This window comes from Styela clava, chromosome 3, assembly GCF_964204865.1.
Source record: "Styela clava chromosome 3, kaStyClav1.hap1.2, whole genome shotgun sequence".
Lineage (NCBI taxonomy): Eukaryota > Metazoa > Chordata > Ascidiacea > Stolidobranchia > Styelidae > Styela > Styela clava.
Window position 1 is genome coordinate 18,626,094 of NC_135252.1, and position 24,167 is coordinate 18,650,260.

General features: G+C 34.6%; 1 protein-coding gene across 3 annotated transcripts; it reads right to left on the reverse strand.

Annotated features, from left to right (window-relative positions):
- Positions 1 to 1,139: 1,139 nt before the first annotated feature.
- Positions 1,140 to 22,240, reverse strand: LOC144420858 (uncharacterized). 3 transcript variants are annotated; one of them, XM_078110578.1, is made up of 26 exons: positions 22,076 to 22,240; positions 20,032 to 21,796; positions 19,679 to 19,819; positions 17,358 to 17,489; positions 16,511 to 16,633; positions 16,217 to 16,342; positions 15,877 to 16,002; positions 15,680 to 15,802; positions 15,380 to 15,502; positions 14,844 to 14,966; positions 14,229 to 14,345; positions 13,916 to 14,038; positions 13,563 to 13,604; positions 13,171 to 13,308; positions 12,809 to 12,949; positions 10,619 to 11,473; positions 9,991 to 10,302; positions 8,677 to 9,528; positions 8,049 to 8,360; positions 6,735 to 7,586; positions 6,107 to 6,418; positions 4,798 to 5,649; positions 4,160 to 4,468; positions 3,742 to 3,852; positions 3,329 to 3,426; positions 1,140 to 2,090 (listed from the first exon to the last, which is right to left on the reverse strand). In XM_078110578.1, the coding sequence occupies exons 2-26, from the start codon at positions 20,099 to 20,101 to the stop codon at positions 1,836 to 1,838; spliced, it is 6,768 nt and encodes a 2,255-aa protein (XP_077966704.1). In that variant the 5' UTR covers positions 20,102 to 21,796; positions 22,076 to 22,240; the 3' UTR covers positions 1,140 to 1,835. The 3 variants fall into 3 exon arrangements, with proteins under 3 accessions (XP_077966704.1, XP_077966703.1, XP_077966705.1); XM_078110577.1 differs by having other exon boundaries at positions 13,563 to 13,607; XM_078110579.1 differs by lacking the exons at positions 14,844 to 14,966; positions 15,380 to 15,502 and having other exon boundaries at positions 13,563 to 13,607.
- Positions 22,241 to 24,167: the final 1,927 nt, after the last annotated feature.

A 24,167-nucleotide genomic window follows, 5' to 3' on the forward strand; every position in this document is an offset into this window, starting at 1 on the left:
AAATAAACGTCGTTAAAATTGCTAACAGTATCGTCGGAATAACAATATACTATAGTAGGACAAAACAGCATAAACTAATAACTAAATCAATAAAAAAAAGATCACACTCTGGTAATGGATTTGAGCTAGTACGATAACAGATTGTGTAATTCTATTGCGACTCTTGAGGTTAAACTATGCTACCCAAACTGAGTAGGCTATGTCGAGACAGTGGGATCCAATCTCGGAATCAAGATGAAATAGGGGGCTGCACCTACGGCCGGCAACTAACTTGCCTAATGATGAACAAGTTCATGGACGCCATATTTGGGAAACGCGAAACAATGGAGTCTTATGGGAAATTTTCGTCGTGTTGTTGTACCGAATCGAATAAGTCCGCTGTTATAAGGGCTAGAATGAAACAGAAGGGTGGATTTTGAACTTTAAGATATATGCTATCTAAATATATAACGCAATTAAGAATAAAAAACTATCTAATGCGTTAAAATCGACCCCAGACACATCGTAGAACCATTTTTTCAAATATTTTATAGTGATACGCTAATTTGAGGCAGTAAAATGTCTCCGCAACAATCCTACAATCCTCATTTGCTCTTCTAGTTTAGCTTGGAGCCGAGCAGTAAGGCATTATGAAGCTTGACAGACGAAAAATGTTAACCAGAAAATAGAAACGGCCATTGAAGCAAAGTTGGGTCGGCCGGTAATTTCGACGAATAAATAAAACTTTTCATCTGTGACGTCATACGGAACGCCATTGTCAAATGGTTGATTATGACCATTAGAATGGCCAATTTACTTTGGAAAACTTTGGAAGCAACTCGGAACCGGTATACTCGTCTTCAAAGACAATTTAATGTACTATAAATGTAATTTGGCCAACATGAAAGGATATAAGCATGTTCGGCTAAGATTCTACTTCAAAACGCGACCTTCAAAATATTTCTACCTAAAATATTGGTGAAAATAATAGGTATGTTTCAATAATTGTGTTGGAAGTTCTCATAAGGCGCCATGTTAAATTGCCGAGAAATACTGACACGACCTGTCATGCTCACGAGGCTGCTTTCTTGATTCATCATACTTTCTTTCTTCATTGAATAAATGATCAATTATGTTTATTTGACCCAATAAAAATTCAGTTATATAAATAAAGGCATCAGATATTGTGAGACAGGGCGCGCATACAAGGTCTTGTTGACCTAAAACACAATTATGTGACGCATAACCCCTGGCAAATTATAAAGACAGTCGACCTGACACAAACAGATTGAATAACAATTCAATAATATAAATACAATAAATAACATGCAAACTATGATCATACTAGGAGAAAGATTTTGGAAGGGGAGGGGATGAGTGATAATACAATTTCACCCTGATGAAATATGCGAAAACATTTTCTGGGTCATGCATGGGTGAGAGAAACATTCATTATAAACAGAAGGATCAATATAAATGCATAAGGATATATTTATCTGAAAATATCGAAATGAGATTTCTTCTTGTTCTCGCAGTTATATATAGTTTGTGGTCATCACTGGTCAACCACCGAAAGGTGAGAAGTAAAAGGAAACATTTATCAGATCGATAGATTGGATTAATGTTTCTGCTACTGCCCATGTAAAGAAAAAGCTATAAGCATAGAATTTACAAACTGAGAAATTGTCAATAATGCAAGTAATTGCCTACATGGAAAGAAGCAGAGCGATCTGAACTGCATGTTTCTCGATTTTCAAAAACTGTCTATAATAGATTTTGAATTTTTGCGTAAATTACGCAAACATATAAAATAACTTCCAGTCAAGTCTTTGGAAAGTTATCAGAGACTGCAATTCTCATTCAAAATCAACGAAAGTCAATCTAACGGTTTTTGACTGCAGTTTGTGTATCACTTTACTAACTGAATTCATTCGGTTCTGCTCAATTCTGGCGACCTGTTCAACAGTGATGTCATTCCTATCAGAAGATATCTTTGTTGACGTAACGCAAAAGTCTGGGGAAGGTGATAGCATCCTTGTTACCTTAAATAGTTGCTCTCCAGGCAGCAGCATTTTCACACTTGTTTGTTTTATTTTGTTGGTTGTACGATCCTGTCAAAAGAATCAATATGAAGCAAAATACTTAAAAATCAATATGAATATAATCTGATAATCAAAGCTGGTCAATATAACAATGATGATGAACTATAGGCATTAAAAATAAACTTACTGAATATCCATTTCATCCATCGCCTCATTACCATCACGCATATACCAAAGAAACATACAATACTATACTATGGAGCACACCACAATTACCCCAAAAACCATATTCTGGACGAAGGTGAAACTGTAGAGCAGTGGTCGGCAACCTACGGTCCGGATTACTGAATTATAGTAACAAAACAACTGTTTAGTTAGACGATTATATTTTTCACGTTACACAATTCATTGTGAGACGCGTGTAGACTAAATTATATTATAATATAACAAGTATAAAATTAACAATTACTCGTTTAATGAGCCCATAAGTTAATTATAATTAGACAAATGGCAACAAAACGCAGAAAAGTTGATGAGAAGTGCAAAGATTTCAGTGGTGCCGAAAATGCAATGCAATGAGGAAATAAATTTATTTTCTATTCGGGAGATGTATCACTGCTTCATTTTTATTATAAAAAGTATCATCCGTTCGGTTTTTATCTTTCTGAAAAAAAAAAAAATTAAAAATAGGCGCGCCAATGACTTACAACCCTTATTTTGACCGAGCGACAAAAGGTTGCCGACCCCTGCTGCAGAGTGTAGTATACCATTGTGTACCGGTACAGCAAATGCCCTGGCTTTGTCGGGTCCTGTGACAATAATTCATCATTTTGTGCCAAAGTAAATGAAATGCTAAATGATTCGACTCACATCTGTATTATTGAATAATTAACAGTACTTTACATTTTACAGTAACGTACCGTACTTACCTGGAGTGCGTCACCGGTATATCGAAAAACTTTTTCGCATCGCAAGATTTTGAAAAATCAAAACGCAAGACAGTCGTAACCATTGCCGAATTAAAAACCGTGTTCCATGAATAAAAAATATTGAATCGAAATTTTGAATGAAAAATCAGATCCCATATAGAATTAGTAGAACATTTAGGAATAAATAAACATTAATAGTAGACTTCTAGCGACTACAATAATTGGAGAAAATTTTTTCACAACAACAAGACAAAAAATACTAACACCAACTACAACAATATTAATAATAACAAAACAATCCATAGGGCAATTTCGTTTCTAATAAAAATGACAGGCTCATCCTGGTTGAAAATATTATGCACACATGCACATACTTACTCTATTCTGCAATTTGTACAGGAAAGTCGACCCTGCAGGTGATTTTGTCCATTGTACGTCAATTGGACTCCCAATGCATACAAACGTTGTGATAATTTCTAAATATAAATGCTATTATTCCAACAATGTGCACTCAGATATTATGCATTTAAACTGAAAATAAAAGTTCTATTAGAAAAATTATCTTCTCTTAATGTGATATTTTAGTGTTAGCGATGATACTCGTTCTTCAACACACTTTAAAATTGCAGCAAATTGTATTTAGTTTTCCGCAGGTCAGTTTTTTCAAGTAACAATAATTTACTATGGCTTCAAAAGTCTTTGACATTTCATGGTCAGTCTTTTCATCATCCGTTCATATTAGGGGTGTGTGAGATTGCCGAGTTTTCCCCAACAAAGTCCTACAATATTACCTGATTGTCCTCCAGTAATTGACCCCAACCATGAGATTGATTCTGTTGGTTCGGTGGAAGTCATTGCGGTGATGTTATTTGATTTGGTGGAATTCATTGCCGAGGTGTTATCTTAAACATAAAAATAAAGTTCTTAATAAGAATGTTGTTCATTCATCATATCCTACATTATTTTATACAGCGAGTTTCGCAAATATTAACAAAATAATATCGTTTGAGTTTAGGATCCAAAGCGATTTCATTGAATATTGTTTACAGATTGCAATTACATTTGCAAAAGAAAGAGTATAAGGAATACAAAGAACATGAAGCAGTGTGAGTCATATTGTTACAACTGTATAAAAGTAAAATTTCACAAGCAACAAAAATTACGAAATTAAAGGATCATCGAGAATGAACGGTCCTACTCATTCATTACCTGGACAACAAAACTTCACATTATAGTTATTGCAACGTCCATCTTCTTGCTCAGAATGCAAACAGTAAATGCCATCGATGCTCATATGTACTTTGTCTCCCCCTTCAAGGTAATGTTTTCCGTTTGCTACTTGTGCCATTGCATTAGTTGGACTTGCACAAATATTTGTACTGTGCAATTGATCTTTTATGAGAGAGAAAAGCTCAAAATCTCCTCGGCCAAATGCAACCGAATAAAAATTATCTCTGTTCCAGTTTTGGTATCCGATATCAGCATCAATCCATTTTGTCCACGAATCTCCAGGACATCCTAAGAACAAATGGAAAATTCAACGTACAAAATTAGGTCTCTACTAAACTAGGTGTATCTCTGCGGCAACAAACTAGTGCGCGATGCTTGCTGAAATGAGTAAGTAGTAAATTTAAGTTACAGAAATAACTATTTGGCAAAAATTTGAATATTGTAAAATTATTGACAAAATACAAATGCTTAACACAAGCAACGAATTTTTTTTAATGAAATTAAAATGACCCTGACAAGTCCTAATTGTAGAATGCATGGCATTGGCTAATATTGCATTTTAAACAATCCTTCAGCAAGAAAAAAAATTCAACCATTTCTATTTATTAAATAGCTACCTGTGCACCAAGTCCCATCATCATCTTCCTCATAGTAATCTGCATCACAGGTGCAGTTATAGCTTCCATAAGTGTTGGTGCATTTTGCCCTGGGATGACAATTATGTCTTCCCGTCTGGCACTCATCAATATCAGTACAATTTTCTCCGTCAAAACCTTTTTCACAGCCACATGAATATCCTCCAACTGTGTTTGAGCAATTTGAGCAAGGAAGAAACTCATTTGAACATTCATTAATATCAGTACAATTGAAGCCATTGCCCGTAAATCCTTCGTTACATTGACAGGTATATGTCCCATTTGCAGAATCGATACAAGTTGCGTTTTCGTCACAATCGTGCTGCCCTGATGTACATTGGTCAACTTTGAAGCAATAGGTATTAATTTCTCTGAGAGTTTGATAGCATTGGCAGCGGTTGTTTACAAACGAACAATTGTAAAGAATACGTAGACAAGTAACGTTGTCATAATTGTGGAAGATCTGTGATATATATTGATCATTACCGCCATACTGTGCCCAACCGGAAAATCCTTCAGAGCAATAGCATTCAAATGTACTTCCATAACTCGAACAATAATCACAATTGCCTAATCCTCCACACTCATTTATGTTATTGCAATTGGTTCCATTTCCAGTGTAACCCGGCTCACACTTGCATTCGTAACTTCCAATGGTGTTAATACATTGAGCATTGCTATGGCATTTGTTACCAGTCATGCATTCATCTACGTCAGTACAATTGTATCCGTCACCAGTAAAACCGTCAATACATGAACATGTATAGCCATCATCAGTGTTATTGCAAAGTGCATTGCCACTGCAATTATGTTTTCCATTTGAACATTTGTTTTCTGTTGAACAAAATTAATAGAATCATTATTTTGCTATTGGAGAAAAATAAAATTATATTATGCTATAAGAATGTTTAAATAAAAGGATGCGTTATGAGTGGAAACACGCCTAAAAAACGGCGCCAAGTTTTAAAATTTTTTTTTTAAATTCCAGGTTCTGGTTATTGCAATTATTAAATCTTCCATGTATATAAAACTGACGTATATAAAAAAAAAGTTGTTGATTTTATTGAATTGAAATTTTAGCGTTAGTAAACATTTCACTAAACTAAATTTGGTTTTTAAAGATGGATACTATCACAGAAGATTGTCAAATCTAATTCTATTTACAATCGATTAAGTGTTGAATACAAATACAGTGAATTTTGATGAATGCATATAAATATTAAAATTATTTGAGTAATAGAAACTGAGTAATGCGTAGGTTTATGGCGATAAAGGAAACAGTAATTCTTACCTGGTGGACAACAAAACTTCACATTATAGTTATTGCAGTTTCCATCATTTTGCTCGTAATTCAAACAGTAAATTCCATTGATACTCATATGTACTTTGTCTTCTCCTTCAAGATAATGTTTTCCGTTTGTTACTTGTGCCATTGCATTAGTTGGATTTGCACAAATATTTGTGCTGTGCAATTGATTTTTTATAAGAGAAAGGAGCTCAAAATCCCCTCGACCCATTGCATAGGAGTAAAACTTGTTGTTGTCTCGGTATTCATATCCAATATCAGCATCGATCCATTTTGTCCAAGAATTTCCTGGGCATCCTATAAATGAACAAAAGAATAAACTTACAAAAGTATGTCAATGCTGAAGCAGTCATTTTCAACGGCAACTAACGAATCAACTTGAATGATTCATTCCAGAAAATATGTCAAAAATTCAATTGAAAGTATCTTAGAATTGATTGATGAAATACAAATTATTCACACAAGTAACAAGTTTTTTTTTACTAAAAAATGAAATCATTTTTGTCATTCATAACAAGTTTTTATTGCGGAAGATATAACATCGAGTGATATTGCTTTTTGAAAATTCTTCAGCGTGAGCAAAGTTAAGCATACTCATTTGATAAATAGCTACCTGAGCACCAAGTCCCATCATCACCTTCCTCATAGTAGTCTGCATCACAGGTGCAGTTATAGCTTCCATAAGTGTTGGTGCATTTTGCCCTGGGATGACAATTATGCCTCCCCGTCTGGCATTCATCAATATCAGTACAATTTTCTCCGTCAAAACCTTTTTCACAGCCACATGAATATCCTCCAACTGTATTTGAGCAATTTGAGCAAGGAAGAAACTCACTTGAACATTCATTAATATCAGTACAATTGAAGCCATTGCCTGTGAATCCTTCTTTACATTGACAGGTATATGTCCCATTTGCAGAATCGATACAGGTTGCGTTCTCGTCACAATCATGCTGCCCTGATGTACATTGGTCAACTTTGAAGCAATAAGTATTTATTTCTCTGAGAGTTTGACTGCACTGACAGCGATCGTTTTCAAATGAACAGTTGTAAAGAAACCGAAAACAAGTAATGTTGTTATAACCATAGTGGTGTTGTGTGAAATATTGATCATTCCCGCCATACTCTACCGAACCTGAGTATCCTTCATTGCAAATACATTCTACTCCGCCGGCATTTTTCCAACAATAATCACAATTTCCTAATTCTTCACATTCATTAATGAGATTGCAGTTGATCCCATTCCCAGTGTAACCCGGTTTACACTTACATTCGTAACTTCCAATGGTGTTGATACATTGAGCATTGCTTTGGCATTTGTTATCAGGCATGCATTCATCTACGTCAGTACAATTGTATCCGTCACCAGTGAAACCGTCATTGCATGAACATGTATATCCTTCAGCAGTGTTATTGCAAAGTGCATTGTCACTGCAATTATGTTTTCCACTTGAACATTTGTTTTCTGTTGAACAAAATTAAGAGAATCGTTATTTTGCTATTGGAGATAAATAAAATTATATTATGTTATAAGAATGTTTAAATAAAAGGATGCGTTATTATTAGTAGAAACACGCCTAAGAAACAGCGCCGAGTTTAAAAAAGAAAATTTAAATTCCAGGACCAGGTTCTGGTTATTGCAATTATTAAATCTTCCATGTATATAAAACTGACGTATATAAAAAAAATTGTTGATTTTATTGGATTGGAATTTTAGCGTTAGTAAACATTTCACTAAACTAAATTTGTTTTTAAAGATGGATACTATCACAGAAGATTGTCAAATCTAATTCTATTTACAATCGATTAAGAGTTGAATACAAATACAGTGAATTTTGATGATTGCATATATATATTAAAATTATTTGAGTAATAGAAACTGAGTAATGCGTAGGTTTGTGGCGATAAAGGAAACAGTAATTCTTACCTGGTGGACAACAAAACTTCACATTATAGTTATTGCAGTTTCCATCATTTTGCTCGTAATTCAAACAGTAAATTCCATTGATACTCATATGTACTTTGTCTTCTCCTTCAAGATAATGTTTTCCGTTTGTTACTTGTGCCATTGCATTAGTTGGATTTGCACAAATATTTGTGCTGTGCAATTGATTTTTTATAAGAGAAAGGAGCTCAAAATCCCCTCGACCCATTGCATAGGAGTAAAACTTGTTGTTGTCTCGGTATTCATATCCAATATCAGCATCGATCCATTTTGTCCAAGAATTTCCTGGGCATCCTATAAATGAACAAAAGAATAAACTTACAAAAGTATGTCAATGCTGAAGCAGTCATTTTCAACGGCAACTAACGAATCAACTTGAATGATTCATTCCAGAAAATATGTCAAAAATTCAATTGAAAGTATCTTAGAATTGATTGATGAAATACAAATTATTCACACAAGTAACAAGTTTTTTTTTACTAAAAAATGAAATCATTTTTATCATTCATAACAAGTTTTTATTGCGGAAGATATAACATCGAGTAATATTGCTTTTTGAAAATTCTTCAGCGTGAGCAAAGTTAAGCATACTCATTTGATAAATAGCTACCTGAGCACCAAGTCCCATCATCCCCTTCCTCATAGTAGTCTGCATCACAGGTGCAGTTATAGCTTCCATAAGTGTTGGTGCATTTTGCCCTGGGATGACAATTATGCCTCCCCGTCTGGCATTCATCAATATCAGTACAATTTTCTCCGTCAAAACCTTTTTCACAGCCACATGAATATCCTCCAACTGTATTTGAGCAATTTGAGCAAGGAAGAAACTCACTTAAACATTCATTAATATCAGTACAATTGAAGCCATTGCCTGTGAATCCTTCTTCACATTGACAGGTATATGTCCCATTTGCAGAATCGATACAGGTTGCGTTCTCGTCACAATCATGCTGCCCTGATGTACATTGGTCAACTTTGAAGCAATAAGTATTTATTTCTCTGAGAGTTTGACTGCACTGACAGCGATCGTTTTCAAATGAACAGTTGTAAAGAAACCGAAAACAAGTAATGTTGTTATAACCATAGTGGTGTTGTGTGAAATATTGATCATTCCCGCCATACTCTACCGAACCCGAGTATCCTTCATTGCAAATACATTCTACTCCGCCGGCATTTTTCCAACAATAATCACATTTTCCTAATTCTTCACATTCATTAATGAGATTGCAGTTGATCCCATTCCCAGTGTAACCCGGTTTACACTTACATTCGTAACTTCCAATGGTGTTGATACATTGAGCATTGCTGTGGCATTTGTTATCAGGCATGCATTCATCTACGTCAGTACAATTGTATCCGTCACCAGTGAAACCGTCATTGCATGAACATGTATATCCTTCAGCAGTGTTATTGCAAAGTGCATTGTCACTGCAATTATGTTTTCCACTTGAACATTTGTTTTCTGTTGAACAAAATTAAGAGAATCGTTATTTTGCTATTGGAGATAAATAAAATTATATTATGTTATAAGAATGTTTAAATAAAAGGATGCGTTATTATTAGTAGAAACACGCCTAAGAAACAGCGCCGAGTTTAAAAAAGAAAATTTAAATTCCAGGACCAGGTTCTGGTTATTGCAATCATTAAATCTTCCATGTATATAAAACTGACGTATATAAAAAAAATTGTTGATTTTATTGGATTGGAATTTTAGCGTTAGTAAACATTTCACTAAACTAAATTTGTTTTTAAAGATGGATACTATCACAGAAGATTGTCAAATCTAATTCTATTTACAATCGATTAAGAGTTGAATACAAATACACTGAATTTTGATGATTGCATATATATATTAAAATTATTTGAGTAATAGAAACTGAGTAATGCGTAGGTTTGTGGCGATAAAGGAAACAGTAATTCATACCTGGTGGACAACAAAACTTCACATTATAGTTATCGCAGTTTCCATCATTTTGCTCGTAATTCAAACAGTAAATTCCATTGATACTCATATGTACTTTGTCTTCTCCTTCAAGATAATGTTTTCCGTTTGTTACTTGTGCCATTGCATTAGTTGGATTTGCACAAATATTTGTGCTGTGCAATTGATTTTTTATAAGAGAAAGGAGCTCAAAATCCCCTCGACCCATTGCATAGGAGTAAAACTTGTTGTTGTCTCGGTATTCATATCCAATATCAGCATCGATCCATTTTGTCCAAGAATTTCCTGGGCATCCTATAAATGAACAAAAGAATAAACTTACAAAAGTATGTCAATGCTGAAGCAGTCATTTTCAACGGCAACTAACGAATCAACTTGAATGATTCATTCCAGAAAATATGTCAAAAATTCAATTGAAAGTATCTTAGAATTGATTGATGAAATACAAATTATTCACACAAGTAACAAGTTTTTTTTTACTAAAAAATGAAATCATTTTTGTCATTCATAACAAGTTTTTATTGCGGAAGATATAACATCGAGTAATATTGCTTTTTGAAAATTCTTCAGCGTGAGCAAAGTTAAGCATACTCATTTGATAAATAGCTACCTGAGCACCAAGTCCCATCATCCCCTTCCTCATAGTAGTCTGCATCACAGGTGCAGTTATAGCTTCCATAAGTGTTGGTGCATTTTGCCCTGGGATGACAATTATGCCTCCCCGTCTGGCATTCATCAATATCAGTACAATTTTCTCCGTCAAAACCTTTTTCACAGCCACATGAATATCCTCCAACTGTATTTGAGCAATTTGAGCAAGGAAGAAACTCACTTGAACATTCATTAATATCAGTACAATTGAAGCCATTGCCTGTGAATCCTTCTTTACATTGACAGGTATATGTCCCATTTGCAGAATCGATACAGGTTGCGTTCTCGTCACAATCATGCTGCCCTGATGTACATTGGTCAACTTTGAAGCAATAAGTATTTATTTCTCTGAGAGTTTGACTGCACTGACAGCGATCGTTTTCAAATGAACAGTTGTAAAGAAACCGAAAACAAGTAATGTTGTTATAACCATAGTGGTGTTGTGTGAAATATTGATCATTCCCGCCATACTCTACCGAACCCGAGTATCCTTCATTGCAAATACATTCTACTCCGCCCGCATTTTTCCAACAAAAATCACAATTTCCTAATTTTTCACATGCATTAATGAGATTGCAGTTGATCCCATTCCCAGTGTAACCCGATTTACACTTGCATTCGTAATTTCCAGGGGTGTTGAAACATAGAGCATTGCTGTGGCATTTTTTATCAGCAGACATGCATTCATCTACATCGCTACAATTGTGTCCGTCACCAATGAAACCGTCATTGCATGAACATTCATATCCATCATCAGTGTTATTGCAAACTGAATTGATACTGCAATTATGTGTTCTTCTTAAGCATTCGTTTTCTGATACAAAAAATGTGAAACAGACGATTAACTTCGGAAATATTAAAAATAAATTCGAGTTATAAGCACTTGTAAACTGATACACATTGATCATTAGAAACATGTGCTAACAAGATGGACATATTTCAGACCGAACAAGGTATATTTGAATATTATGAAAGATAATTATGTTATGTTTATGTTACTTATGTTATCTTATCTTCTCAATATGTTACTAAAGTGAATACTTGAATAACCCTGCGTTAGATATATCTTACAAACGTTTTGAAATTACAAGGTAATTTGAAATAAAGTCAACCGTGCACTTTTGTACTTTGTTCAAATGACACAATGGTGCATATTTTATTACAGAAATAAGATTAAAAAAAATATTGTATATTTATTGCACGTCAAGTTTTTATATACTTCTAAGTTTCGTCCCTGGCGATGCCAGCAAGGCATGCTGTTTACGACGCAGAATAAAAATTGCTATTTCTTTGTTGATGCCTCACTGCGTAAAGTTTCCGGCTTTTCACAATCAGAGGTGAAAAACTAGCCGTTAGATTACAGAGGTGGGCAAATTACGGCCCGCGGGTCGGATCCGGCCCACCAAAGTGTTTCATCCGGCCCGCTTATTCCTGCTTAAATTAGGACTATAGTTTGCATGGATATAAATTGACGTTTAAAGATCGATAAAAATCAAGAGATCCCGATTGTTACATTGTGCTTCTTATTATTATACAATCGTTAGCCCAGCTGTTGAAATAAACTATTATGTTGCTCAGCCCAGCTGTTGAAATTAACTATTATAAACTTTATGTATTAAAATGTGTTTTATTCACACTTTTTCATATTGAGTTTAGATCCTCCGGCCCAGTAATCAAGTCTATTATGTGTAACTGGCCCACTCAGTAAAGTAATTGCCAACCTGAGTTAAAAGAAGGAAATAGTAAATTCTGGTGTAATCAAAATTTATCTAACAATATTCTAAAGCAGCGGTGTGCATACAGCGGGTCGCTGGCCATGTGTGGCCCGCAAAAAAAATTATGCGGTCAGCGGGGAATTGCCAATTTTGGATGGTGTACCCGAGAAAAGAGTTTTTAGTTTAGTTTATCTGGTAAGTGCAAATTTATTCGTTTCACCTCACAATTTCTTCCAGGTCCCCTTATAATGCGAAAAGATCAATAGCAAATATAAACATTTCTTTTTGTGCTTGCTACTAGAAATGCTGTCTTAAATAAAGGTGCGGCCCGCGGCTTCATCCAGTTATTTGTATATGGCCCTCCTCTAATAAAGGTTGCACACCCCTGTTATAAAGTACAGTATTGCAAAACTTCAATAGATTCAAAATCATACCTTTACATGCAAAGGTTGAATTGCTCAAAACGGAATCAAATCCAGTAGCGCAGCGGCAGATAAAAACGGATGAATTCAAGGGTACACAATCGGCATCATTCCCGCACACTTTTTCGAGGCAAGCTTCCGTTGAGTTTTTTACTGCGTACAAAATGTGGCAAAAAATGAAAAAAATCAGAAGTTAGAATAAACACATATCAAACATCAATCTAGAGGTGCATTAGGGGAAATTTGACTTTGGGGAAATTTTATTTTATTTCGTTTGAAGGAGTTTTGGAGTTTGAAAATATAAGGAACGAATACTTTTTAATTGAAGTTGATAAAATGATTATTTTTCAATTTTATTGTTATTTCAAAGTTACCCTCTGTAGCATTGGGTCCATCAGTATCTCCGGATCCACTTATTTCATAATTTGTCATCTCATTTGTCATGTTGTAAATAGCTTTCAAAGCTTCTGCTTCAGAACTGAAATATTTGATAGTTCCATTCCCGGTTGCATCTGTGATAAACAAACCATTTATAAGTCAATATTGAATATGAAACTTTCCACGATTTAGACTCTAGCGAGGCCCTCTAATTCAGAGGTTAGCAAATGGCAATACAAAGACGCATTCTTCAAGTGACATCGGTTTGTGAATTATCATTAACATTTTGTACATTTTTGAAAGCACTTAAGCTCAAGAATGACGTGCATATAAAATGCTCTCTTTTCTTTTATATTTTATTTCAAAACTAATTCAATTTTTGTCTTACCTTTGTAGGCAAATCCATATGCGTCAATCTTCAACGTTGAACCTACTTGACAAATAACCAAAATTAAAACAACAAGAAATATCATCCTCAACTTCTCAAAGTTTTGCTTTTTTAAATATTGCTGTTATACTACTGACGAGTTTTCGGAAATATTTTGCATGATATGTCGTCCTCTTTTCATAAGTGAATACCACGTTACAGTTTGAGTTTCAGTAAAAATAACAATCCGTTTCCTTTCCTGCCATAATGTGTGTGGGTGATAATGTATTCAGTTATTCACTGATGATTAAAATATAAATTATGTTGTTGATTAAGAACCTAAGTTTAAAAGCAATTATCCAACGGATATTTACCTTCACAAGTTACTCCATCTCCGGTAAACCCGGTTTTGCAAGCACATCTGAAGCTTCCGAGAATATTCGTGCATGTAGCACTTGTATTGCAGTTGTCCGTTTTCAATGTGCATTCATCATCGTCTGAATAAAGTGTTGAAATGGAAAAAAAAGATGCAGCGATGTATCGATATAAGAAATATCGGCTATTTTGTCAATACAATATGGTAAATTCATACAAAACATGTTTGGTATACCGTTTTCAGCTTTTTATCACACTCATTTTACACAATTCTCAATTCCCCCCTTTTTTATCAACCACACTAAAATTTACCCGTGCACGTAAATCCGTTTCCAGTGAAGCCAGAATTGCATTCACAAGTGAATGAGCCATCGTTGTTGGAACAAGCAGCATTCGTGTCGCACGGGCTGGTGTCGCACTCGTTCTGATCTGCATATAAAAAATTAAATCAACACATTTGTTATGTATAGATGGATGTTCTATCAATTATTATGAAAAAACGATACTTGATGGTTTGTCTATTTTAAAAAAAAATATTTAAATGAAAATGTTCAATGGGATATTACGTAATATCTGTCGGTTTTGGTTTATTCATTAATATCAATATTTTCTCTCTAGTTTTCAATAAATATCTACAAAATTTTGTAGCTAGAGAAAGTTCGTCTTTTCCATGGTGGCGTATGAGAGTAGTGATCAAAATTCAAACTCCGCGCCCAAAAAAAAAAAAAGAAGTTTGCAAAGTTATATGCTAAATCGGAAGTATCCTTTTATATGCAGTTGAGCTCATGTAACATTGTTTCATGTCTAGAACATTAATTAAAGTGAACACCTTTTGATGTCTTATCTTTGAATTTAATTCAACAATATATTATTTTCTTAATACTTTGACTAATTCATAATCAAAGTCTGGTTAACAGTAAAGCATACCGGTACACTCGATTCCATTTCCAGTATACCCAGTCTTGCATGTGCAAGTGAAACTACCGAAAGTGTTTCCACATGTTGCATTCGAATGGCAATTGTCCGTCTTGAGTGTACACTCGTCATTGTCTCAAAATAAAACAGAAAAGCATACATATAACTATTCAAAAAAGATTGTCGCATAAGTGGGACTAGCGAAATTGGAATTTAACAGAATGGATATTTCTATAACGCTATGTCGCTGACTCGATGACGTCACAGTCTTCCGCGACCCCTTATCGATTGCTATGAATCTCCTATGTGTATAATTACATTTTTTATTGCCGTTATACACTTTTGACAGTATTTTGTGCTTTAATTTCTGTATTGAATCTTGCATGATAGAAATAAAACATTTAAATCTGAATCTGCTTGTACGAATTGTCCCATTCCGGATGAAATGAAATTCACGTCGAAAGTGTATTTGTGTATTGTTCTCTCGTTTTTTGTTTCACTGCAATTATACAAAGCAGCATACTGTAACTGTACATTTCTAATTTCACCTGCGCAGTTGAATCCGTCTCCCGTAAACCCGGTTTCGCAAGCACAAGTGAAACTTCCATCATTGTTTGTGCATTTTGCATTGTTGTGACAATTGTCTGTATCAATTGCACATTCATTGATATCTTCAAAAGTAATAAATAAAAATTATATGACATACAATATAAAATCACAGCAATGAGTGAAATTTGCAACCTGACATTGACCCTTGACCTGACCCTTGTATTGACAGACACTCACTCTTTCAATGGTGCAAAATTGGCAAATAGAGGGAAATAAATCATTTCATAAAATCACTTCACCTGTACAAGTTGTTCCAGTCCCAATGTATCCTGATTTGCACGTGCATGTAAAACTCCCGTTGTTGTTAGTACAATCTGCTTTATCGTGACAGATGTGTGTATTGCTTGTACATTCGTTGATATCTGACAACAAAAATTGTTGAAAAGTTAGAAAAATCAACTTCAATGAATTATTTTACCCCAAAATATGGCTTTACCGTTACAAGTTCTTCCGTCCCCTGTGTAACCTGTCTTACAAACACATAAGTAACTTCCAATGGTATCAGTACAGTCAGCTTGAGCGCTACAAGCATTCGTAGTTGGTGAATTACATTCTTTGATATCTGATTATAGAAAAAAATAAAAATAAATACTATGACGTAACAATACTTAGAATATATCTTTACATGAACCCATAAAAAATATAATATTGCAATTTACGGATTATAAAAAAGCCAAATTTTAGAAAAGAAAAGTTTTGTCACAGTATTTCTTTCGGGTTTTTGCTAAATTAGATGTGTCAAAGACAAGTTAGAAACCTGATATTAATAAGCATACCTGTACACGGTCCACCAATACCACCCTCGTACCCAGAATTACACCAACAGTTGTATTCACCAACTTTATTGACGCAAGTGCCGGTATCACCACAAGCGTGAGTTCCCATAGCACACTCGTCAATATCTGAAACAACATAAAATTTGAAAATGAATTTAGCACCAACGTTTTGGTTTTCAAGAATTAGCATAGTACAAATAACCAACATTTTAAACAAGCTAACCAGAATAATTTAAAATGCTGAGCCTTGCTATATTTATATCAAATATTATAAACAACACAAATTCAACGTACCAACGCAGGTGGTTCCATTTCCAGTATAAAATGTTTTGCATGCACAAGTGAAACTTCCTACTGTATCTGCACAATCTGCGTTCGTGTCACAATTATCCGTATTTCTGCTGCATTCGTTGATATCTTAAAAATTAATTAAAACGCTTTTGACCACAAATTTTTTTTTTTATCTGGTATGGGCAGTGGTGAGATTCAATTTTTTTGTCAGTCGGTACCTTCACAAAAGTCTTTTTTTTTTCAGCCGGTTCTGTTACAAACAGAACATTGACAGTAAGCAGTAATGCTAACCGGTTCGCTGATCTCATAAAATTCCGTGAGACGGTTCTATAGAACCGGTGCGAACCGGCTGAATTCCACCACTAGGTATGGGTTATTTCAACAATCAATGCAGGTGAGAAGCTTTTGGACGCGAAGCGTATACATATGGATCGTTTTTCTATGTTGTTGTTTCTTTTGGGGAGATTGTGTTATCAGGAAAAATATCGCAACCGATAAACCAACTGATTTCAACTTTTCCTTTTTTTAAAAAGTTTCCAAATTTTCAATTTTTCTCTGAGTTTATAAAACCTGCCATTTCATCCATTAAAAGTTCCCGTTAATCTTAATTTCTTCTGTCGCTCACTTTATTCTGTCACGCTTGTCTGCCTTCGACACGCATGTGCGCCGATATTTTCTGCAAACTCGCCACTCAGCTTTGGTTCTACCGTTATCAATGCGCGACCTATATGTACATATATTTGAGCACTTTCGTCATGATTTAAATTAAAGCTCAAACCATATTGCTATTAACTAACAGAAATGTTATAAAATGAAATGTATTAATGCAATTATTACTTTGATTACTTACTAGAGCAAGGACCATATGTTCCATTTTCGTACCCGATGTTGCAGGTACAGTCGTATCCGCCTGGCTTGTTTGCGCATGTTCCGGTTAGAGCACACAGATGGGTATTGACCCCATCAGGACACTCGTTAATATCTGTATTCAAGATAACATAATTTTCAATTTATTTTGAATAATCGGTTTTCAAAGATTTCGACGTATCATACATGGTGTTGCACACCTATGGAAAGATCAATAATAATAATTGAATGCATGTGCATGCCTGTATTTTATTACTCTAAGAGCCCAATATAAAATAGAAGGAAACTTGTAAATACATGCTTAGAGATTAGGCATTTTCCAAACAAATAAATTAAAAATAAATTCGAGCTAAAAGTATTTGTAAAATGATACACGTTGATCAGTAGAAACATGTGCCATCAAGATGGACATATCTTAGACGGAACAAAGTATAATATTATATATATTATCAAAGATACTTATGTAATGTTTATGTTAACTATGTTATCTTATAAATATGCTACTAAACTGAATACATTAAGAACCCTGTGTAAGATATATCTTACAAACGTTTCCGATTTAAAACTTCGGATGCAATTAAAAATGACGGAATGCAAAACACACGCAAAATTCGAAATAAAATCAACTGTGTACTTTTATACATTGTTTGAATGACAGTGGTACAATGATGCATATTTCATTACAAATAAAATTGAACAAAATAATAGATCAAGTATATGAGATTGCGCGGTTTTAGGTTTCGGGACAACGGGAGTTGTAGAAAATAAAAAGGTTTCTACAGTTGAACTAATTGAAACGATGAATAAAGTCGGATACTTGCTATCATAAAGTTCGTTCTCACGCACATATATATATATATATTAGGGTTGGGAATGGCTGGTGAACCGATTTCAGATGGTTAACGGTTACGATTTATTTTAACCGTTAACTGACATCTCAGGTACAAATCATCTTTATACCGTACAATTTCTTCAAATATGACTACGTCAACGCATATTTATCTTTTGTGGCGTTTAATTCAAAAGAATATTACTAACTGTGTGGGTAAGGACTAAATAAACCGAAGTACCAAGATTGCTGATTATGGAAATTTGACAACGATGAATTCAGAATTAGTTTTCGGTCGATTTCAAAATACATATTGTATATTGTTTACGATTTAATTGCAAAATCGGATATTCAATGTCATACATCAAGTGCGCGGTTGATGCTGTTTTTCTTTACGAGATCTCGAAATATACTTGCAAATCAAACACTGAAAATTTGTCACATAAATGACGTTTAACAACGGAATCGGGGTTTCACAAATACTTCCATATGCCCGAACCACGCTGCCTATCTCTGGCAGCAGAGCAATCATGAAACTATCTCGAATCGTAAATAATTTTGAGCGATACCGGGATAAGAACACGCGAAATTGTTTTATAGAATTGTGACATAACAAGCTGACATTATAAATTATTACGTCAAACGTCACGCTGCGATTAACCGGTTAATTTCACCCGGTTAAAGTGTTATCCCTAAAATTCCCAGTCCTAATATATATATATTTAAACTAATAAGGTCAAGTTTGTATATACTTCTGTTTCGTCTCTGTCGATGCCAGCAAGGCATGATTTGTACGACGCAGAATAAAGATTGCCATTTCATTGTTGATGCTTCACTGCGTAAAGTTTCCGGCTTTTCACAAGCAAATCGCAAGAAGAAAAAAAAAACTGCCCGTTACAGAGGTAGGCAAATTACGGCCCGAGTGCCGGATACGGCCCAACAAAGTGTTTCATCCGGCCCTTAACGATACTTCGAGAATACCATTTTTGCCTTTTACGAGAAAGTGGGTACTTTACTAACATGTTAAACGATAAAGAAGTTTGGGGTATGGCTCCCCAGAAGCCTATTGATTTTGGATTAATTATGTCGTATAATTAGCGAGTTATTAATTAATTAGTGATGGGACACGCGGTGTCGCTATTGAGTCAAAGCTAAGGATACACGCCGCTAGATCGATAAGTGGGCGGTCTCATTTCGCTATCTCGTTATATATTGTTAGCTGTTGAAATAAACTTTATTTTCTTTTAATAAAATGTAATTTATTCACACTTTTTCATATTGAGTTTAGAGCCTCCGCCCAGTAACCAAGTCTTTTATGTGTAACTGGCCCACTCAGTAAAGTAATTGCCAACCAGAGTTAAAAGAAGGAAATAGTAAATTCTCGTGTCATCAAAATTGGACTCGGAATAAGCACAGGAATACATCTATCAATATTCGAAAGTATTGCATAACGTCAAGAGGATTCAAAAGCATACCTTTGCATGTAAAGGTTGAATTGCTCGCAACGGAGTCAAATCCAGTGCCGCAACGGCAGATGAAAACGGATGAATTCAATGGCACACAATTGGCATCATTCCCGCACACTTTTTCAAGGCAAGCTTCCGTTGAGTTTTTGACTGCGTAGAAGGTGGCAAAAGTTAGTTAGAAGTTAGACTAAACACAAATCAAATATCATTCTAGGACGTTCAATGAGAGATATTGGACTTTTGTAACTTTTATTTATTCCGAAAGTTTGAAAATATATGGGACGGTGACTTATTAAATATAGTTGGTAATTTTTTCTTTGAATTTAGATGCTATTTTAAAGGTAACTTTAAAATTACTTTACCTTCTATTGCATTGAGTCCATCAGTATCTCCAGACCCACTTATTTCATAATTTGTCATCTCATTTGTCATGTTGTAAATAGGCTTGCACGTAATTGACAAAAATCAATTCCGTAATTACGGCCAAATCGATTACGTAATGACCCCGTAATTGCGATATTTTTTCCACACTTTTAAACCTATCATAACAACCAATTTAATCCACTTCTATTCCGAATGGGACATCGACAGTTGGGACAGTTTGGTTTTCATATTTCCGCCAGTACTACACGCCGGCGACAGATGCTAAAGAAAAATATCAAGGAGTGAATTCAAATTAATTTTATTCTGATTTTTATCTTTTGTGTTTGCTTTGATTTTCCTTTATCAACTTTATCACCCAATTTTATGCGATCAATTTTATCATTACCAACACTGGTAAGTGGTAATATATTTATGAAACGATAGTTGACTTTTTTTAAATCGTATTACCAGTTTCGTATTAAATAAAAATTCCGGGTTTCTAATTTATAAATCAACGACCAGCGTATTCTCTCGTTTGATTATACTTGCGCTTGCCTCGCGACGAAGACTTGTTATTGTACCGTTTTTTTTACATTATCCGACTTTACTACCTAGTTAGCATTTTATAATAATTATTGATGCCGACTTATTGACGATATTCCGATTACCATACTTCATTTTACACTAAATCATTTCGCGGCCTAAATGTTATAACATTATTTGCGATAAATTTATATCAAATATTAATTATTTGCGCATAATTTAAATACCGTACTTATATGACATGCCTTCTCCGAAAATACAAAGTTATATCGCAAAACAATGCATTTGTTGACATTTATTTTGCACTCACGAAAATATTAATTAATTTTTCTAACTCAAGTCGACAATCCTATCGGCTAAGATTGACACAAGTTTGGTCGAGTGCCGGTGGTATTTGAGTCGACGATAAATCAAAATAAGTTGCCGCATTTGGTAAAGACTTAAAGATATTGTAAAGACATATTTGGTCGAAATAGTGCGAGGCATTGTGAAAAAAAGGCCCAGTCCGGACAGATATATAACGATAAAACCGGTAACAGAACCTCAAGATTTTGTAATAGAAAATGGATCTCGCGCAGAATAAACATGGGAAATCCCGTCTTTTTGTTGTTTCTCTGCCGTCTGAATCGCTTTACCGATGCCGAAAGTTGCGTTGGTTCATTACGCAATTTCTCTTCCGTCGTCATATTGCTGTTTGATAAGCGCGACATTAATTATCAGGGCATTTACAAATAGACCATGTTTGGTAAGGTATGTTTGATCTCTTACATTCTTTAGTCATTTCACCCGAAGAAGTTGAAACTAGGTGTGTTGGCGTCCATCGGTCTCAACACAATTCTATCCCATATCTGCGCTTAATATGTACATTTGCCATGCTAGATAAGTTGATAATAGGTTAATAATAGGGCAACGCGTTGTGCCTTCTCCATCTGCGTAACAAGAGAGAGAAAAACGGCTGCGAATACCGGAACTCTAACTTCTTCTACTTATTAAACTTTTTTACAATCGACGGAATTGACTGCTCCAAAGAGAGCTCGTTTCAATCGCGAAAGCGCTCCACCAATAATTACGAATTTACGTAATTCGTAACTTCGCTTCCGTAACTCGAAATAATTCCGTAATTCCGTAAATCCGTAAATTACGTGCAAGCCTAGTTGTAAATAGCTTTCAAGGCTTCTGCTTCAGAACTGAAAAATTCGACAGTTCTATTCCCGTCCGCATCTGTGATAAACAAACTCTTTATAAGTCAATATTGAATATATAAGTTAGTTGACAAAAGAAAAATGAAACTTTCCACGACTTAGACTCTAGCGCGACCCTCTAATTCGAAAGTTGGCAAATGCATTAAAAAGACGCATTCTTTAAGTGACATCGGTTTGTGAATTATCATTTACATTTTGTAGATTTTTGAAAGCACTTAAGCTCAAGAGCGACGTGCATATATGATGCTCTCTTTATCTTTATATTTTACTTCAAAACTAATTTAATTTTTTGTCTTACCTTTGTAGGCAAATCCATATGCGTCAATCTTCAAAGTTGCACCTACTTGACAAATAACCAAAAATAAAACAACAAAAAATATCATCCTCAACTTCTCAAAGTTTTGCACTTTTAGATATTGCTGTTGTGCTACTGACGAATTTTTGAATATAATTGCATGATATATCGTCCTCCTTTCATAAGTGAATACCACGCTAAAGTTAGAGTTTTAGTAAAAATAGCAATCGGTTTCCTTTCCTGCCATAATGTGTGTGGGTGATAATGTATGCAGTTATTCACTAATGATTAAAATATCAATTGTGTTATTATCTCAGTGACTTTAAAGCAGTGTTTCCTAACCCGAGTCCGTTTGAATGAGTCCGCAGGGAGCCAGAAATTCACTGCGGGCCGTTTTTGCGAAACTTAACCATGAGCCACGATTTACGTTAGAATTTAAATATAACATAAAAAGCAAGTTTATTCATATAACATTGATCGAGTCAATAATTTCTGGATACTGAATGAGTAGGGCTTGGCATATATTCGAATATTCAACTATTAGAATAGCAATCTATTATTCGAAAATTTGGTAACAGGTGACGCGACAGGTCACTTGCGAGTTGTTTAATCAAACGATTGAATTTAGTCGTTGTTGTTCGAGGAATAATTTTTCTGGTAGGTGTCAATGGTGGCAACCTAAATTTTCTAAATTGAAAAGCGGCAATACAAAATACTGAAAATAAAACTGAAAACACCATAAGTAACGCTTAAAACGCTTTTTTGGACATGTTGCAAATGCAAAATTTCGGGTGCCACCGTAGTATTCGTATCAGGGCATTTCCCTCTGAATTCTTTGCTTTACTGCAGGGTCCGCAACCTACGGCCCGCGGAGCAGACGATTCTCTGAATTATAGTGACAAAACAGCTGTTTTTGCGATTATATTCTTTAAGTGACAGAATTTATTTTGCGGCACGTTTAGACTAAATTATATCATAACCGAACAAGTATATAATTCACAATTACTCGTTGAATGAGCCTATAAATTAATTATAATCAGGCAATCAATGGCAACAAAACGCAGAAAAGTAGAACGCTAAGTGCAATTGGTTCAATATTTAAAGGGTCAGTCTTCGGGCGCTGCCTAAAATTTAACTTCTGATCTGTGTGAAAACATTTGATTCCTGGCCATACGTCCGGCTTTTAACTTTCCAAAAATATGCGCGGCCAACCAATGACTTGCGACCTTTATTTTGGCCTGCGAGCGACAAAATGTTGCCGACTTCTGGCTTTGCTGTTGTACGAACAGCTCATATTTGTCGAATTCGCAAAAATACGAATCGAAACAAAATATAATCGGACACTTCACCACGCATTTTTGTTTCCACGGATTGTCATGATATTTTCTGAATAGTATTGCTTTTATTTCGTCAACACAACTGCTGATTGAAATGTTCACAATTAAATTAATATTAAAGCAAGGCAATCAATATTTTTTTTGATTTACTAATATACTAAATATATTTTTAATAAGTACTAAATTAAGTTGCACTTTCTAGAAATTTATAGCAGAAATTTAACTTCTGATCTGTGTGAAAAAATGTGATTCATTGGCCATGCCCGGCTTTTAACTTACTAAAAATATGCGCGACCCACCAATGACTTGCAACCTTTAATTTTGGCCTGCGAGTGACAAAATGTTGCCGACTTCTGGTTTTACTGTTGTACGAACAGCTCATATTTGTCGAATTCACAAAAATACGAATCAAAACAAAATATAATCGAACACTTTTGCACGCATTTTTGGGTCCACGGATTGTCATGATATTTTCTGAATAGTATTGCTTTTATTTCGTCAACACAACCGCAGATTAAAATGATCACAATTAAATTAATATTAAATCAAGGCGATGAATATTTTTTATTTTTCTTCACTAATATACTAAATATATTTTTAAAAAGTACTAAATCAATTTGTACAACGGCGATAACAAATTCGCAGGATCGCAAATAATTTATATCAAAACTAAATATAACCGGACAATATATTCTCACATTATTATGTTTGCAGATGGCTGTGACATTTAAAAGAAGTAATGTTTTCATCTTGTCATA